Source organism: Vulpes lagopus, chromosome 1 (genome assembly GCF_018345385.1).
Source record: "Vulpes lagopus strain Blue_001 chromosome 1, ASM1834538v1, whole genome shotgun sequence".
NCBI classification, from domain to species: domain Eukaryota; kingdom Metazoa; phylum Chordata; class Mammalia; order Carnivora; family Canidae; genus Vulpes; species Vulpes lagopus.
In genome coordinates, this window is record NC_054824.1 from 107,392,447 (window position 1) to 107,412,675 (window position 20,229).

General features: G+C 40.7%; 1 protein-coding gene across 6 annotated transcripts in view; it reads right to left on the minus strand.

The window, feature by feature from the left end:
• Positions 1-794: 794 nt before the first annotated feature.
• Positions 795-20,229, minus strand: part of CEP192 (centrosomal protein 192) — a 159,794-nt gene continuing 140,359 nt past the window's right edge. For 4 of the 6 annotated variants that reach the window (XM_041767440.1, XM_041767437.1, XM_041767454.1 and 1 more), the window contains 7 exons: positions 17,096-17,175; positions 16,071-16,166; positions 11,060-11,179; positions 10,021-10,139; positions 7,469-7,598; positions 6,707-6,765; positions 795-1,208 (listed from right to left, as the gene is read on the minus strand). In XM_041767440.1, coding sequence (XP_041623374.1) covers positions 1,067-1,208; positions 6,707-6,765; positions 7,469-7,598; positions 10,021-10,139; positions 11,060-11,179; positions 16,071-16,166; positions 17,096-17,175 — 746 coding nt within the window. In that variant the 3' untranslated portion in view covers positions 795-1,066. The remainder of the gene's footprint in view (positions 1,209-6,706; positions 6,766-7,468; positions 7,599-10,020; positions 10,140-11,059; positions 11,180-16,070; positions 16,167-17,095; positions 17,176-20,229) is intronic. The other 2 variants (XM_041767448.1, XM_041767443.1) reach the window with 1 other exon arrangement.

Consider the following 20,229-nt stretch of genomic DNA (forward strand, 5'->3'; position numbering starts at 1 on the left):
TTTGATCTCACGACCCTGACATCATGACCTGAGCTGAAACAAAGAGTTGAACACCTAACCAAGTGAGCTGCCCCCTCCCTTTTCTAAAGATTTCTTTACTTTAAAGAGAGAAGAAATTTGTTTTTCTAGCTCCAGCTCACCATCACTGGTTCCAAACTGTTGCAGATTTAAGCCATCCAGGAAGCTTTTTGCATGTTCTGTGGTCTTTCTGCTCCATCAATAATATCCAATTGTGATCATCCCAAGCCACTACACAACTGCTCACAATCTGCTCCAAACAAGGCTGTTAGCTGGGGCTGAGAAAACTTTATCAGGGGACTTAATAGTATTGGTAGAGAAGCAATTAATAATCATATTCTTCCTGGGTAAAACCAGGTAACTGTCACACCTTTTCTACCTCACAGCTCAAGATGCTGCATTGGGCATTTATCCTCCCACAGGGACTCACCCCCCCCACCCCCGCACCTGCTTGAGGAGCATTCCTTCTATGCAGCGTTCTGGAGCAGCTGTCCCATTTAGCTTTCATCACAATAAATCTATTTTAAAATACATCAACCTCTCCAATGTATTTGCACAGAATATGAATTCCCCTACTCTAGAGAAAAACAATTTCTTTAAAAGTACACTTCCTTTCTAGTCTGGGCAATTAGCTAAGAGACAGAAGGACCAGAGAAGGAATTTCTTAGAAAAACAAACTGTGTAATGGAGGGGAAAAAAAAAAATCACAGCAGCTTGAAAAAAATAGCCAAAAAAAAGCAATATTCTGATTTCTGTAAGACACCATATAAAAAAGGTTCATTGGAAATTAAGTTTATTTCTGGATACACCACAGTAAAATATATGCCATATTTATTCAAAGTATCATAATCAATGCAAAAATAGAATTCTCTTCTCCCCTTAAAAATGTTAAGTATAATAATATAGGCTACATACATGATATCTTAGGTTTTCAGTATAAGCTTCTCAAGAAAACAAAAATCTTACAAAATATATACAAAAGAATATTGTAGTGTAAGAAAAAGTTACCAAAACATAACTTTTGTAATTTACTTTACACAAAATGTATCTAGTTGATTTTTTCAAGAGCTTCACCCATTAGTCGAATAGCAACACTCTTGCCTTCATCTGTTTGAACAACAAGCAAAGCTTCAAATTTGCCCACTGACTTGGGTCTGAACTGCACAGGCATGTTGATGTAATGCTGGGCTCTGTGAAGAGAAAGGAAAGGTCATCAGCCTGATGCTACAGCAGCAAGTGCATCACGGAAATGTATCACTGAGAGCACAATTGGATTTTCATGAAAGGATTTAGTAGAGTTACATTCAGTTTAAGTTTAGTTCTCATTTCTTTGATGCTATTTAATAAGAAACTGGCATGGAGGAGAGGGCCATGTAAAATCTGATTCAAACAGTATTGCATATATATTCCTGGCTATTCAACAAAAATAGGAAAAGGGAAACGAGAGGTCTGTGCTATTGTGTATGGAACTTTGTGTTCTGTTTGCAGAGGCAGAGAATGGCCTAAGAGTGAGAGAACACCTGACATATCCTGACCATCCTCCTCCAGCAGCATACTCAACCTCCAGCAGAAATAAATATAATATGTAGATTTTAGATTTTTATTTGACAGAGAGAGCACAAGTGGGGGGAGCAGAGGTAGAGGGAGAAGCAGACTTCCTGCAGAGCAGGGAGCCCGATGTGGGACTTGATCCTGGGACTCCAGGACCACGACCTGAGCCAAAGGCAGACACCTAACCAACTGAGCCACCCAGGAGCTCCTGGGAAGGATATTTAACCAACCTGCCCCATGCTCATCATCAACAGGTCTGTGCAGAGTTTGCTCCAGTATTCTTATCAACTGTTATAAAAAACTTTCTTGAAAATTTATTTTCAGATTACATTTGACCCTCAAACAATACAGGTTTCAAATAAGTAGGTCCATTTATGTGTTGATTTCCCCCCCACCCCCCCGGAAAAGTACAGTACTATAAATGTATTTTCTTGGAGCACCTGGGTGGCTCAGTGGTTGAGCATCTGCCTTTGGCTAGGTTGAGATCCCAGGATCCTGGGATCAAGTCCCACCATCGGGCTCCCCACAGGGAGTCTGCTTCTCCCTCTGCCTGTGTCTCTGCGTGTCTCATGAATAAAATCTTTAAAATAAAATGTATTTTCTCATGATTTTCTTGATCACATTTTCTTTTCTCTAACTTACTTTATTGTAAGAATATAGTATATAAGACATATACAAAAATGCTATTATTGGTCAGGCTTCTGGTCCACAGACCATAAAAAGTTAAATTTGGGGGGAGTCAAAAGTTATACACAGATTTTCTACTGTATGGAGGTTGGCAGCCCTAACCGTTGCATTGTTCAAGGGTCAACTGTATACAGAGGCAGGAAATGAGTGCCCTGTCTCTAAAACTATTATGTTGGGGGTGCCTGGGTGGCTCAGTTGGGCTGAGCATCTACCCCTTGGTTTCAGCTCTGGTCATGATCTTAGGGTCATGAGATCAAGCCCCTGTCAGGCCCTACACTCAGCACGGACACTGCTTGAGATTCTCTCCCTCTCTCTGTGTCCCTCCCCCTGCTTGCATGTGTTCTCTTTCTCTAAAAAATCATTTTTATTTTTATTTTATTTATTTTTTTTTAATTTTTATTTATTTATGATAGTCACAGAGAGAGCGAGAGAGAGGCAGAGACATAGGCAGAGGGAGAAGCAGGCTCCATGCACCGGGAGCCCGACGTGGGATTCGATCCCGGGTCTCCAGGATCGCGCCCTGGGCCAAAGGCAGGCGCTAAACCGCTGCGCCACCCAGGGATCCCTAAAAAATCATTTTTAAAAAGTATCATGTTAGGAGGTTTCTGTTCATAAAACTCGATCCCAAGAGCTTCAAAAACAACAACAACAAAACCCCTTTATTCCTATGGTGACTGAAACCACATATACTTTATCACAACCTATGTGATGTCACTGACGTTTAGTCTTAATTGTTTTTTTTTTTTTTTTTAATTTATGACACAGAGAGAGAGAGAGGCAGAGGGAGAAGCAGGCTCCATGCACCGGGAGCCCGACGCGGGATTCGATCCCGGGTCTCCAGGATTGCGCCCTGGGCCAAAGGCAGGCGCTAAACCGCTGCGCCACCCAGGGATCCCTAGTCTTAATTGTTTTAAGTGAAAATTTATAGCTTTTAGACTTTCCTCAGAGGGAAGGTACTTCATCCTTAAGTCTCATCTCTGAACTACATGTTTTAAAGTTCAGCAATCAGAACGGTTATATGCTTTTGTTTCCAATATATGTTGGAATTATGTTTCCTGATAAAACTCAGTAGAGTGTTGGCTTTTGGGTATTTTAGTATTTTGGAGAACAGTTTTAGTATTTCAGAGCCCCTTTCCTGGATAGGGGCAGGGCAGAATTTAAAAAATATATGTATATGTACGTGTACACACACACACACACACACACACACACCACACACACATCTGGGTTATTTTCCCCAAATGCATTGTACTCTAATTTCCTGTATCAAAGCAATGTGACTTTAAGAAAAATGGTACCTAGTCCTTGGCACTGACAAACTATCATTTTATCTTTCACATTAGCATTTCTTATTTTTTTTTTTTTAAAGATTTTATTTATTTATTCATGAGACAGAGAGAGAGAGAGAGAGAGGGAGGGAGGCAGAGACACAGGCAGAGGGAGAAGTAGGCTCCACGCAGGGAGCCCGATGTGGAACTCGATCCTGGGATTCCAGGATGACGCCCGGGGGTGAAGGCAGGTGCTCAACCTCTGAGCCACCCGGACGTCCCTCACGTTAGCATTTCAGCACCCAAAATAATGTAGTACAGTTTGCTAACTTAAGAGGCTTTATACCTTATAAGTTACTGAAAGTAATAAAATATCCTGAAATACATCTGAGAGATCCATCATTAACAAATTTTAATATGGAACAGAAATGTTCTATATTCAACTGAGAATGTTTTAAGAATGTATTATGATAAACATATTGTTTGCTTTAGATTTATAGATACTCTGAATAAACTAGAATGTAATTTAGAAAGGACTGTGAAATTGAACGCAGCTCTAAAACACTACAAGATGGATATATTTAACCTTGTACTATTATTAAAAACTGCTTTGACCTCTGTCTTCTACAGACAAACACCACACACACACACGGAAAAAGGTAAGACCCAGAGGAGACGTCTAGTTCAAAATCCCTTAACTAGCTGAGGACCAACATTACAGCAAAGGCACACAAAGACCAAAGAGGCATAAGAGAGTGAAGCAGTAGCTGTGGAAAAGCACTCTAAACCACCTCCTTAACTACATGTCCCCATCTATAGAACCTACAAATTATATAAACCATAATTTTTCTTTCTCTTTTTAATTGAAAAGGAATACTCTGTGCAGGAAAAAAGTAGCCCTTTAGCATAGCCAAGGTATTATCATTATCAAAGAAAATGAAGTAAAACTCCTTGGTTCCTAGTGTTGGTAAGAAGTAACGACAGTGCTGTCCCCAGTGTGACTTGGTGTGAGAACCGTCCTATCCTCTGGAATGACATAGCAGAGTTGGGTAGCTCTGCAGCAGGAGCCTGCCAGGATGCTGGGTGCAGGCAGACGTGGGCACAGGAGGGGAGAAATGAGTTACTCTACTGTCTAAGCAGATTAGACTTGAATAAAACAATAGGTTAACAGATGAATGCTTTTCAGGGTTAAGTGGAACATGAATGAATTCTTTTTACACAGCTATGACAGAAATGATCACCTCAGGTCCTCAAAACAAACTTTACCAAAAAAGTGATAATCAGGGTTTATCTTTCCCTATTACATTCTTTACAATCTATCGCTTTAAGGGGGCTACATCCCCCACATACATTCATGCTCCCCACCTCTGAACTAGGCAAAAGTCCTGTGGCCTCTGGGGGAAGCTCTCCTGACTATGTTGCAGTCAGTTTAAGTCCCAAAGGCCTTGGGCAGCTTTCACGTTTCAGCAGGAGAACAGCCCCGTCAGGCCTCATGAGTGCCATGGGGAAGGTGCCTGTTTGGAGTAAGGCACGGATTACCTCATGTACTCTATAGATGACTAAAGAGTCACGTTATTACTCTGGCTGGAGTTAATGGTGTCATAGAGCAGAGAGAGATCTAATTAACAAAAACATCACTAATGAAAAGCTGGCAACTGCCTCTCAGACCCTCAGAATAGGTTTCTTCCACCTGCCAAAGCAAGCTAGACGTTGCTCTCAACCAGCATTTGTATTTCATGAGCACAACAGCACTCAACACTTACAATAAGAACAGGCACTATTATTTCAGTTTTATGGTAAAATTTTCAAGTGAGATACCATAGCAAAGTTTTGCTTCTTCTCCAAAGATGAAAGAAGTCATTCTTACTTTAAAATGTAAAATTTCAGCCTATGGAACCGGGTCATGAGAGATGATTTCAATGACTTGGGGTTGACTTCACTTGGTCGTCTTCTTCCTCACGTACTCAGTAGTGCCCACCCACTGTGAACACAATCTAACACCACCCATCCTAGATCAGTATGGCAAAGAAAGCCTCCTTAACTGGAGGCCTGCATGTCTGCTGGAAGTCAAGGACTCAGAGCGCAGAAGCTAGAAAATGTGTAGTCATGGTGTTTTAAACTTAGACCTTTCTCTTCCATGTGGCTTTTTAAGGACTTATAAGAAAAGAAGGGACGTGAAAACGTGTTGTTCTATCACAATCCATGGGGCTGGTCCTGGTGCTAGTCTTGGTGCTTCAGAGGCAGTCCTAGAATGTTTACAGGGTGCGCCAAGTTTTCAATGGAACATAACATGTTTTTGGAATCATCTAACACTAAAATAAAAGATCTTATAATTAATTAAATAGCTTAATTAAAGATTCAAAGATAGAGATAAAATTATTCTTCAGTGGTAAGTCCAACAGAACCCTACTGTTAAAATTCTATATAACAGTAACAACCCAGTTTGAGATTTCAATCTAAATATAGATCATATGGGATCCCTGGGTGGCGCAGTGGTTTGGCGCCTGCCTTTGGCCCAGGGCGCGATCCGGGAGACCCTGGATCGAATCCCACGTCGGGCTCCCGGTGCATGGAGCCTGCTTCTCCCTCTGCCTGTGTCTCTGCCTCTCTCACTCTCTCTGTGTGACTATCATAAATAAAAAATTAAAAAAATATATAGATCATATGGAAAACAAAGAGTAGCAAGGATGACAAGAAAATGAGGCCCTAGTTTAAGAAGTATAGGGTATTTGAAGAAGGACAAATATAGTAAAAGTTTTCCCAGTTAATCTGGGAAGGTTTTTGTCCCAATTATTGAAAATTTAACTCCCTGATCCTCAGCATAGTAAAAATAACATTTAAAGCAGGATTTATTCTAAATCATAAGATAATTAATATTTTATATATTTATGTGACGAGCAAAAGACCAGGTAGCAGGAATCACATGCTAAATCCAAACCATCTCACAAAGTTTGGGTTGCTAGATAGTAAAGCACACTTATATGCAGTCATGAAATGCTTTCCCTGCAGGTTCCTCAGCTTTTTTTTCAAAAACATGATAAGGAATGCTCTGTGGGGTTGGTGATGGTGATGACGAGCTATCGTGGAATGCGGAGAGCTCACAAGTCCCAACCCCCAGGAGAAAGCCCTGAAAAGAAAGTCCTGCACTAGGATGAGAACATTTTGATTTGTGATAAACTCACCTCAGAGAGTATTTTGAATGTTTGACGTAGAAAGGCTCTCTGGGACTTAAAAATTTCAGCTGGAATTTAAGATGAAACACTTTATTAAGTTATGCAAGTTAGATATTTGAGCATACTTAAAACACGCCACGCATTTCTTTAATTAAAGGTGTCTAGTAAATTTCAGTATAGTCACAAAATTAAGACAATAAATGCTCATGAAAACGCACTTAAAATAATTTAATATGAATTTACTCTAGTTCTAATTAGAGTAAATGTTATCCAGAAATATGTTGGTGTGATGGTACAGAAGAAAAAGAAAACAAGGAAATATTTTAAAATGAAAATATGAAAACAAATGCTAAATATTTCTGATTTTGAGATAAAAACTCATGAATTTCCCAGGAGTCTGTTTTCAAACACAGTATAAGGCATTAAAAAAAAAAAAAATCAACTCATTATTATAACTCAAGTATAAACTACAGAATGAGCTCCTAAATTATCAGGAAATTTTATATATATATCTTTTATAAATTTATTTTTTATCAGTGTTCAATTTGCCAACATATAGAGTAACACCCAGTGCTTATCCCATCAACTGTCCCCCTCAGTGCCCGTCACCCAGTCACTCCCACCCCCCGCCCACCTCCCCTTCCACCACCCCTAGTTCGTTTCCCAGAGTTAGGAGTCTCTCATGTTCTATCTCCCTCTATTAGGAAAATATTTATCAAATAGTTGAACACATCCACTTTCCCAAAACCCACAATACTATTTCCAACTTACAGAGTGCATAATGAAAGAATTATTTCGCAAATTGACCTTCAATGTCCTGGATTCCCCTACTCTAGTTGGCAGAAACCGATACACATCTTCTGAGGCATAAACCCCACGGTGAGTCAAGTCAAGCTGCCTGCTTTGGAAACAGATTGAAAAATCAACTATTTAAAATCCAGGTAAGTAATTTAAACTACTTGTCTATATGCAGTTAGGAAGTGTTTTGTGTTTTGATTTGTATTTTCTCTCACAACTCAGCTGGAAACTAGTTCTGTAATGGCAGCTTCATTACTGTGTGTGAAGATCGAACACCACCACAACAGTCTGACAAGCTGTAGGGTCAGCTGCTACGTGGGACAGGACAGCTCCTCTCTCCCCGGAGAAAGCCTCTCTGCTCACCTCACACCCCATGTGCATGTAGGTGCTCCTGTTGCCTTAGTTCACGTTACCCGTACCACTCACCATGCAGTCCACTGGATGACCTTCATTTTTCCTGACACACTACCCTGATGGTAGGACTCAAGCTCTAGTCTCTCGGCAGCATTTGATGCAGTGACCTAGATGCCAGGCCGTCTGTGCAAGCTCATTCCCACTCCCTCACAATCAATGCTAGTGTCCTCTGGGGCTGGATCCTGGACATCCCTACTGCTCTTGCGCAGTCTCCCTAGGCAATTCCGGAGCGGTGATCCAGCAACCCCACCCTCATTTGACTCCCAGATCTGTATCTCAGCCTAGACTGAGCCTCTAGGCAACACGCCTATCACCATACAGTGATCTGTCTCCACAAATACAGATTAAACCTGGGATCTTCTCAAACCTGACCCTCGAGTTTATTTCTGTTTGGGAGCCAACTGTGACCACTGTACTCTTTCAAGCCCCCTTACTCAAACCCATTTACTGAGTCCTCTGAATTTCCTTCTATAGATTTCTCCTATCTGTCCATTTCTCTTCATCTTTCTTGACACTACTTTAGTCCTGGACTACTTAAAAATAGCTTCTGACTCATTTTACCATATCTACTCTTGCCTCCTTCTAATCAGACTGTACCTTAGCCAGAGGATTTTTCTACAAATACTGGAATCTGATCATGTCATTCAATGGCTTCCAACAGCTTCCGAGATAAACCCCAAATTAACATCTGACAGGTGAGGCCCTGTGTGGTCTGCTTCTCCCCACCAGCCCTCTGGCCTCAGTTCACAATACTCTCTCTCCCTCTGGGTTCTAGGCCTTTGGTTCTGCAAGGGCCAACAACAACCACCCAGTCCTTACACCTCCATCATTTCTATTCATCCTCCTCAACTCAAAGGTCCAATTTCAGGGAGGCTCTTCCCAGGTATCACATATCAAGCTTCCTCTGTCATGTTTCTCATTTATTTCCTTTCAGTCCTTTCCATGGATGGTAAGTGAGATTATTTGTGATGGGGCTCCTTCTCCAGGAGATGAAGTCCCTGGAGCAAGGACGAGGGCAGTTCTGCTTCCACTACATGGCAGCACTCCGTAAAGATGAGATGAACAAATGAGTAAATGGCATCAAAAGAGTGTGGTAAGAATGCATATTCTTCAAAGGAGCCTAATTTCTTAAAAACTGCATTATTTACTTCCATTAAAAAATAAATGACAACATGTATATTAAATTTAGCAGGTATTTAACATTTAATTTTTCTCACAAGCATCTTCCTCCAGAACAAAGTTAGATCTAAACATTAGTTAATTAAGGATTGTAAGAAACATGTTTATTAGGTAAAATACTTAAATACTATCATTAGAGCTGTATAAGCTCCTGGAAAAAAAATTTTTTTTAGAAAGTTTTTAAGGAGCGTCTGGCTGGCTCAGAGGAACGTACCACTCTTGATCTTGGTGTCATGAGTTGGGTGTAGAGATTACTAAGAAATATAATAAATAAACTATTAAATAAAAATAAAAAAAGAAGTTTTTAAAGAATCAACTTTTACACAGTGTTCCAGGGAACATAAAATGGTATGGTCATTTTGTTTAAACTACCTGGCAGTTTGTTTTAAAGTTAAGCACATGTGTACAATATGACCCAGCAGTTCTATTCTTCAGGCGTTTTTACCCAAAGGAAATTAAAAGGTACATCCACAAAAATACACATATAATAATGCTCATACCACCTTCACTTATAATGGCCCCAAATATGGAGCCACCCAAATGTCACCAGGAAAATGAATTAACTGTGATATGTTCACATAAAGCAATACTTGACAATGAAAAGGGACAAACTACATATATGCTCTACAACACAAATGAATCCCAAAAACATTATGTGTGGTGAAAGCAGCCAGACTCAAGGACTGTGTATGTGTATGAAATTCAACAAAACCAACCTATGGCCATAGATCAGAATGGATATTGGGTTGAGGGTGGGGCTGACTGCAAAGGGATGTGTAAGAGGTTTTCAGGTGAGAGAAATATTCTCGATCTTCATTAGAGTTGTAGCAATGCATGAAAGCTCATAGGTAAGCTCACTGAGCACTTTACTGAATGTAATTATATCTCAAAGTACTGGAGAAAATGTCAAAAGAATGGCAAAAACAACATACCTGGGTATGAGAGCAGTCTCTGATACACCTTGTCTTCGGGGCTTAACTAAATTATCCAGTTTAATGAGGGAGTTTGTGGAAATTTGTGAACCTTCAGGCTCATTTTCTGCTTTGACACTCTATAAAAAAGAAAATGAAGGGTGAGAAAGGAGAAATAAATACTCTTGGAAAAATATATGGACATTTACCTATCTGAATTCTACTATTTCCCTCATAACTTTTATTTTTATTTTTTTTTAATAATTTTTTTTAAATTTTTATTTAAGGATCCCTGGGTGGTGCAGCGGTTTGGCGCCTGCCTTTGGCCCAGGGCACGATCCTGGAGACCCGGGATCGAGTCCCACGTCGGGCTCCCGGTGCATGGAGCCTGCTTCTCCCTCTGCCTGTGTCTCTGCCTCTCTCTCTCGCTCTGTGTGACTATCATAAATAAAATATATAAAAATAAATAAAATAAATAAAATAAAAATAAATAAAATATAAATAAAATAAAAATTTTATTTATAAATTTTTATTTAGTTATGATAGTCACAGAGAGAGAGAGAGAGGCAGAGACACAGGCAGAGGGAGAAGCAGGCTCCATGCACCGGGAGCCCGACGTGGGACTCGATCCCGGGTCTCCAGGATCGTGCCCTGGGCCAAAGGCAGGCGCCAAACCGCTGCACCACCCAGGGATCCCTATTTCCCTCATAACTTTTAAAAGAAAATTTAAGATTTGTAAATGCCCTGAATTGTAATTCCTGTATTTTTTACTGTTCAGCCTCTTTTATATATATATATATATACACACACACACACACACACAATCTTACCTAATCAAGTCAAACAAATTTCATAGAGCCAAACCCAGACCTCAAACATACCCATCAATAAAGGCAAATAAGAAAATTAAGATTACAGAGCCAGACAACAGGATTAATGAAATTAGAATACCACCAGGAATACAGTTTGCATTTTCAGGACACTTTTCCATGTCAGTTTCACTTAATGTTTTTAATATACACACACACAATAATTTACCTAAATTCAGTGTGATACTCACTTGCCCAGAGAGTTGAAATCTCAAGGTATGTTTCCTATGAGGCTCCTTAAGGGGGTTACACTCAACATCCCAAAACTGAGCATAATCCCCTCTATCTCGGGGCAAAAACGTGATGGAGACCTACAAAATAACACATCCAGGGGAGAAATTTAGATCCTGAGCCTCATATGCATGTAGTTGCTATATGGTTTTGCCACTAATTGAAAATGAAATTGAACGATTCTACTTTTGGTAGAAAATTACACCATATCCAAAATACACTTTTCTTTCAGGTTCTATGTAATATATTCCTCAAAATGTAAATGTTATTTACATTATCAAAAATTTTTAGAGCTGTCAAGTACAAGACCTAAATCAAGATAGTTAACCCCAGTAACACAATCCAGTCTTTCACTGAAATGCTTATGGAACCCTCTTGCTGGCCACACAGTAAAGGCCTAAGGCCTAGAAACAGTTACTTCAACTATACACCTCAAAGTTATACATACGATTTATATGCATACAACCTGTAAAAGCTCAGTAATGAGAAAGTTGTAAGATTTAAAAATAGACTTTTATAAAGTTTACCAGTGTTAAGTGCTTCCTTTATCAAAAAATTTAGTGTTGGGCAGCCTGGGTAGCTCAGCAGTTTAGTGTCGCCTTTGGCCCAGGGCGTGATCCTGGAGACTAGGGATCGAGTCCCACATCAGGCTCCCTGCATAGGGCCTGCTTCTCCTTCTGCCTGTGTCTCTGCCTCTCTCTCTCTCTCTGTGTCTCTCATGAGTTAATAAATAAAATCTTAAAAAAAAAAAATTAGTGTTAAAAGTACTACTATTGGTTAGGTTAACCACTAATCAGTGTATTTGAGTCTGGACTTAACATTAAAACTGTTAAGTGACCCAATTTGTTAATACAAAACATAAGAAACAACGCAGCCAGCAAGTCTTAGAGTGTGGAGGCAAAGGCAAGATACTGATGGAGGAGAGGCGATTATCAGTATCAGGGAATTACACCATTAAAGAAGATGTGGACGCTGAGAAGATCACAGAAGAATGAAAACAACCATGTCCTAAATGGTGAATATGTACAAATTATCTGGAATCACTGGGCTGCACCACCCAGGGACTCTACAAATCTCACCTAACATTGCCTTCCAATACCAAAAATAAAGAGGAGGAGAAAACCTAGTATTATTCTATGTGACACACATTAAGACACATAATAGGAACTTTAATCCCATTCAAATAGGTAACTAATTTTTTCTTCCTTCTGGATCACTATGTCAATAGTTATGGTTTTGGGGAGTACTTACCTAAACGGTTCCAGTATGATATTACCTTGCTTTCTTTTCCCTTAATATAAATTAAGTACCCAGACCTGGAGTTCAGTTGACAATGTGACCTGACAGTGCGCTAAGCAAATAGTTCAGTCCAAGATATGCAGTGATGGACACAAATCAAAGATCTCATTGAGGTTTCCTTTTTATGTTAGGTATTGTGTAAAAGGAGAAATTCCCAGGAGACAATCTAGTCCTGCATTCTTGTTTTTCTATTTTCAAAGCCTCACTGAGATAGAATTCATATACCATACAATTCACCCACTTCAAGCATAGTCAGGGTTTTTAGTATATTTCCAGAACTGTGTAACCACCAGTGTAATCTGATTTTAAAGTATTTTCAGAAAAAAAAAAAAAAAAAAAAGTATTTTCAGCAATCCAAAAAAACCCAAACACCCTATACTATTAGCAGCCATTTCCCACTCTCCACCTTCACTCCCAGCCCGAACAACCATGTATCTACTTTCTGACTCTACAGATTGACCTATTTCACACGTCACACAAATTGAGTCATATAACTACGTGTCTGGATTGCTTCACTTAGCATGTTGTCAAGGTTCATGTGGTAGCATGTTATTAGTACTTCATTCCTTTTTATTGCCAAGTAATCTTTCATTGTATGGATATACGCTTTATCACTGTATCAGCTGATGGACATTTGGGTTATTTCTATCCTTTCTGGCTATCTTGAATAAGGCTGCTACAAACATCTGTATAGTATTTTTGTTTGAATACTGATTTTCAACGCCTTGGGGTATATATCCAGAAGTGGAGTTCCTGGGTCATACAGTAATTCTACATCTAACTTGAAGAACTGTCAAACTGTTTTCCAACAGCAGTGATACCATTTACTATTCCCACCAGCAGTGTAGGAAGGCTTAATTTCTCTATATACTCACCAAAACTTGTTACGGTCTGATTTTCAAAAACTCAGTCATCCTAAGAGTGTAAAGTGATAACTCACTGTGATTTTGTTTTGCATTTCCCTAATGAATAGTGATTCTAAATATGCTGTCATGTATTTATTGTCCACTTGTATCTTTTTTGTTAGAGAAATGTCTATTCAGATCTTTGACCCATTTTTTAAACTGGTTATTTGTCTCTGTATTGTCTAGTTGTAAGAGTTTGTTATACATTCTGGATACAAATCCTTCATTAAATATATGATTTCTAAACAATTTCTCCCATAATCTGGGATGCCTTTTCACTTTTTTTTTTTTAAGATTTTTATTTATTTATTTGAGAGAAAGAATATGAGCCAGGGTGGGGGTTGGAGCAGAGGGAGAAACAGAATCCCCACTGAGCAGGGAGCCCCATACTAGGCTTGATCCTAGGATCCTGGGATCATGATCCGAGCCGAAGGCAGATGCTTAACCAGCTGAGCTACCTAGGTGCCCCAGACTTTTCACTTTCTTACTTTTTTTTTTTTTTAAGATTTTATTCATAAGAGACAGAGAGAGGCAGAGTGAAAAGCAGGCTCCATGCAGGGAGCCCAATGTGGGACTCGATCCTGGGACTCTGGGATCACACCCTTGAGCCAAAGGCAGACGCTCAACTGCTAAGCCACCCAGGCATCCCAGACTTCTCCTATCTATCTATCTATCTATCTATCTATCTATCTATCTATCTATCTATCTATTTATTTATTTATTTATTTATTTATTTATTTATTTATTTATTTATTTATTTATTTATTTATTTATTTATGATAGTCACAGAGAGAGAGAGAGAGAGAGGCAGAGACACAGGCAGAGGGAGAAGCAGGCTCCATGCACCGGGAGCCCGACGTGGGATTCGATCCCGGGTCTCCAGGATCGCGCCCTGGGCCAAAGGCAGGCGCCAAACCGCTGCGCCACCCAGGGATCCCCAGACTTCTCATTTCTTAATGGTATCCTCTGATGCACTCGAATTTTATATTTCGATAATTCAGCTATTTTTTTCTTTTGTCACTTGTGTTTTACAGGTGTCATATCTAAGAAATCAAGGCTTCACCCAAGGCCATGAATGTTTACTATGTTATCTTCCAAAAATTCTATAGTTTTAGCTCTTAACATTTAGGTCTATGGTCTTCTTCAAGTTTCTTTTTGGATACAGTATGAAGTAAGGATCCAACTAATTCTTTTGCATGTGGGTATCAGTTGTCCTGGCACCATTTGCTGAAAATATTCTTTCTTTATTGAATGGTCTCAGTACCCTTATTAAAATAAATAAATAAAATAAATAAACTGATCATAAATAGGGAGGTTTATCTGGGGACTCTCAAGTCCACATATTCTACACATCTATTCTTATGTCAATACTATAGTTTTGATTACTGTAAGTTTTGAAAATGGAAAGTGAATCCTACAACTTTGATCTTTTTCAAGATTGCTTTGGTTATTCTGGTTCTTGTGCAGGTCTACATGAATTTTAGGATCAGCATGTCAATTTCTTTAAGAAAAACAAACAATAAACCTAAACAACAGCTGAGATTTTTGATTGAGATTATATTGAATCTGTACATCAATTTAGGGAGTACTGCTATTTTAGTAATATTAGATCTTCTGATCGATGACCATGGGATGTCTTTCCTGCTGGCTATTTCTTTTTTTTTGGCAACCCTTTCCTCACTGCCTTTGCCCTAAATGTTGAACTTTTTTTTTTTTTAATTTAATTTAATTTATTTATGATAGGCACACAGTGAGAGAGAGAGGCAGAGACATAGGCAGAGGGAGAAGCAGGCTCCATGCACCGGGAGCCTGACGTGGGATTCGATCCCGAGTCTCCAGGATGGCGCCCTGGGCCAAAGGCAGGCGCCAAACCGCTGCGCCACCCAGGGATCCCAATGTTGAACGTTTGTTAAGTAATGTGTCTGTTCCCTATTATGCTGCTTTGCCCCTACTGTGGGCTGGGAAATGAAATCAACTATGCTGCAGTACAGCATGTCTTTCCAAAAAGGTCAGAAACCCTCTGGAAGCCTGTTATACAGACCTAGTAAAGTACACAGGGTTTGTGACTATCAATGCTCAAAGATTCTTGTACAGTCAGTAATGAGTTCACAACTATAATCTAGAACTGATTATAAGTCTGAATCTCAAAAAGAAAAAAAAGTCTGAATCTCTGAATAAATAGACCAATATCCTATAAATGCTATAGTTTAAATGACTTTCAGCTGTTAGCGTGAAAAAAGAATATTGAGGCCAAGTGAATGATGACTGCCCCTAAGAGATATTTGAAAAAGCTGTATCAGGTCCACAAGTGAATTAGAACTTAAGAGGATCATGGTGCTAAAAAGATTCATCACCATTGGCCCATGAAAATATATTGTTTATTATAACATGAACACAGAGTTGTTTTTGAGTAGTGGCAGATTTTTCTATTATGGCTGGTGGACAAAACTATTGCCTAGATCAGAGCTACTCAGAGTGTGTTCTAAGTACTGGTAGTCTGTGGCCACATGAAATCCTTATATCAGAATGTAAATCAATCCTACCACTAAGCATGGCATTTTGTTTAGTTGTTTAGAAAGCAAGACCTCTGCTGTAGGAAGCAGTCCACTGATGTGCACTGAGGCAGGCCTCCTTTCCTATGGCAAGCTGGTTGTTAGCAGTACTGGTCTAGGGGAAGCAATTGCTCTGGGTGGCAACAAATGAGGCACTCCTGGTCAATCAACACCATGTTCTTGCCAATGGCTATGAAAAAAATGTCAAGACTCACCTTCTGAATTCCTCGGCTTTCCAGTATACCAGAAATAGGAGAACATCTGAATGCTGCATAGGTAGCTCTAAAAACATCTCCACTGTCATCAACTCCCTATAGTCATTTAAACAAGCAAGCAAACAAACAACAAAGTCAGTAGATCAATTCTAAGCGAGACCATTACCTTTATGGTTACCAAGGACACACAAACTGCCCCCCCCCTTTTTTTTGCAGGGGATAGGAGAGCTCAATGCTTGCCTAAGAGTGGGAGCGCTACTTAACTCTGCTCATACAAGACCTCCCACTACTCTCCTCTCCATCACCAGCCACTCCTCTTTGGTTACAGTTATCTTCAGAATGGTGCTCATGATGTGGAAGGACTGCCTTCTCCTCAAAGACCCTGCTGAATGTGCATTTTAACATCACATGCAATATGAGTTATTTTTTGTCAGTGGGTACAGCACTATCTTTTGCACACATTTTGATAGTATTAGGGCTCAAAGCTTCTAGTCTCATATGAAATACAGGGCAGAAAGGCCAGAGTATTCCAAACCACATACATGACAACATGCTCTATTTAGGTAGAGCCCAATGGTGGAGACTATTTACAGTACAGAGTAGGCTAGGACTCACAGACAAAGAACATTCCATTCTGTCTCTTACACTGACTCCTCCTGGCTAAAAACACACATCAGTATTCAGAATGTGGGAAAGAAAAATGCATATGTGTACACACAATGTTCCATAATAAAATTTTTGTATTTTTTCAAAATAAAGTTATTTCAGATAAAAATTAAAACTGTAGGAGGTACTGTTAAATGAGCTAGCGCCTATTTTCAGACACATTCTTTGATTTGACTTTAAAAACCACCTTGTGCAAAAGATGGGGCATGTATTAGCTCCATCTATAGAGGAAATCAAGGAAGTAAATTAGTAGGACAAAAACCCAATAATCCCAACCTATGTTCGTAATTCAGTATAAAAAACACCCTGAATAAAGTTTAAACATTGAAATGAATATGTTTAAGGCAATTATTACTGACCTTGACATAAGGTGGAGCTAAAGATGACAGATGCCACTTCACTTCTGCATTACCATGATTCTCAAGTTCCAGACAATTTTCTACAAGGAACATACATGTCACAATTCAAACAATTCTTGGAGAGGGAAGTAAACAAGCAGATTACTGTGATAATGTGTAACAATGAGTTATTACCTCATCATAGAGGAAAAATACACTCATGAGATCCCCAGAGGAGCCCAATGGAAATTTATAATATTTTCTAACAGAATAAAAAATGAAGGGCTTATGAAAAGGGAGCTATAAGATGATTTACATGTTTAAAGAGTTACTGGCTGCTGTGGAGAAGAGACACTGCTAGGGGGTTGGAATGGATGAGGAGCCCTGGTAAGACGCCAAAGCAGCAGTTGGGTTGAAAGGGGGCATGTGGGGTGGTCTGCAGCAGGCCTGAATCATTACAGTGGGAGGAAAAACAGCAGGCAGACAGGGGATCCATTGAGAAAACAGACCGCAAAGGACTTGCTAGTGGACTATATGGGAAGAGGAGGGGAGGAAAGAGTGAATAACTTCCAGGGATTTGGCTTAACAGACAGACAGTGGTGTCACTTGATCACATAGGGTGGGCTGGAGGAGAGGCAGGTTTCATGGGTAAAACGAGTTCTTTTTGTGAGACGCCAACACGCAGAAGCTGGGCAGGGTGCAGGGAGACCAGAGAGAAAGAAGAGAACACAGGCAGGCCCAGGAAGAAGAGTCATCAAGGAAATCTGAGAAGGAGCAAGTGAGGCAGGGAAAACCAGGAGAGGCGCAAGGAGCAAACAGTCCAAGGAGGAAGGAGCGGCCACCAGTGTTGAGAGGTCAAATTAACAAAGGCCCACAGAAGAGACACTCCCTTTTCAGTGACCCCGATAGCAGGTAAGGGCGAGGTGGTAGCACCAGCTCAGTTACGGCCTTAGGAAATAAAAGCAGGGAGCACAATCTTTCCACGAGGGAGGGGTGTCGAGGAAACAGGGAGAGCAGCAAGGAGTCATGGGGTTGAGGAAGGCATTCCTTAAACAGGTGATAGCAGAGGGAATTGTGTGCCAATGGAAAGGCATCAACAGAGGGAGGAAACTGAGGACATGGGAGAGAGAAGGCGAGGAGGAAGGGCCCGAGAAGGCATGAAGAGATGGGCCTGGATTCCAAGCAGAAGGGTTTGCCAGAGATGGAAGCGGAAGCCTTGGATTTAGCCTAATGGCCTTTATATTTGCAATGATGTGTGAGGCAGAGTTGAAGAGCTTGCAAGAGCGAGAGTAGGAGTAGGGGAGGGGCACTGAGAAGAGAGAAGCTGTCAAATAGGGGGCAAGATGGCAGAAGAGGAGGGGTCCTCAACTAACCTGGCCCCACCAACTACCTAGATAAATCTCAAGCCATCCTGAATACCTATGAATTCGACCTGAGATTTAAAGAGAGAGCACCCGGAACGCTACAGAGAGAAGGGTTTTCGCTTCTAACAAGGTAGGAAGGAAGGGAAAAAATAAAAAAAGAATCAAGTCGGGGAGGGGCCCCGTGAGGAGCCGGGCTAAGGGCTGGGTGGCAAAAGCCTCCAGGACAGGAAAGCCCAGTCCTGAGATGCAGGAACTTTAAAAATCCACACCAGATTCTTCCCAGATGAAAAAGCACGTATCAGAAAAATTGGGCAGAATCGCAGGAGGGGCAGTGAAGCCACCAGTTTCCTGAGTCACTAACAGAGGAAGTGTGCCTGAGGGGGGTCGGGGGGAGAAATGCACCACAAACTGGACCAAACCCCTTGGTGCATCTGGAGAAGCCAATCGATTAGGTGGGCAGCTAATCAAAGGGCACCCTGTTGACTTTGGATGCCCCGGGAGGATTCCAGCAGCACAGGCCCCGGATCCCAGGGTGCTGGGACACAGCCCACCATCCTGTGCTCCCCCTGGGACAGGTAGAAGGGGGAGTGCATAGGACAGGGAGGACTCTCCTGCCACTGGGCGCCCCTGAGCTGTGCAGGTCAGCGACCCGCACCACCGGAGCATCCAGGCCCGTATGGACTGGGAGACTAGGGTAGTTACCCGCGGGGAGCTGATAACAGGTCAGGACCTGGCTGCTGCCAGTGTGGTTGTTCCTCCTGGTGTCACCCTGTGCCTGGGAGGGGCGGGCTGCCAGGGGACAGAGGCCTCACTGGGTAAACAGCTCCCACTGAGCCGGCACCCGACTGGGGGGGTCAGGAATCTCCCCCAGGTGTACACACCTGAGAATCAGCACAGTAAGCGCCTCCCCCAGAGACCAGCTGGAAGGACAGAGGAAGAGCAAGTCCTAGACCGAGCAGCGCTGGAAAGCTCCAGGGGGAGTCGAGGGATTTATAGTATATAGAACTAGAGGGTACCCTTCCTTTTTTTCCCTTTTACCAGTACAACTCGTTTTTATATCAGACTAAAAATTTCCAGTATTTTTTCTCTTTTCCAACTTTAACTGTAATATTTTACCACCTCTTCATTTTTAAGTTTCTTCCTTTTGGACTTTCATATTTCTACACAATCATATGTCATAGATATATTTTCCACTTCTACATTCCCTTCAACATACTCAACTTAATTTTGGGAGATATACAAGATACAGGTTTTTGTTTTCTGTTTTTTTTTGTTTTTATCTGCCTCATTTTGTATTACAATGGTAGAAGTTAATACCTTCTAAAACATGACCAACATGCACCCAGAACCAAATGGTATACTGGGCTGGTTCATTTGGTGAGATTATATTCTCTCTTCATTCCCATTCTGCCCCCCTCTTTTATCTTGTTTATGTTTTGGTGGTCAATGTTGGGGCCTTCTACAAGTATTGGTTTATATAAATTTGGGACTGAGCATCCTTTACCACAGAGAACAAAATATACTCAGAACCAAGAGGATCACCCTCTAGGACCCCTCAGGTAGACTACATTCTCCCTCCACTACCACTTCTTCACCACCACCATCTCCCAGACCCCCCTCATTCATTCATTCATTCATTCATTCACTCATTTATTTATTTATTTATTTTCCCGTATCCTTTTTCCTTTTTTTCCTCTTTACTTTTGCTTTCTGTTCTTCTTTTTTTCTTTTTTTGGGGATTCTTGGCCTTTTATTTTTCACTACTTGTTTTAAAATTGATCACTTTAGTAG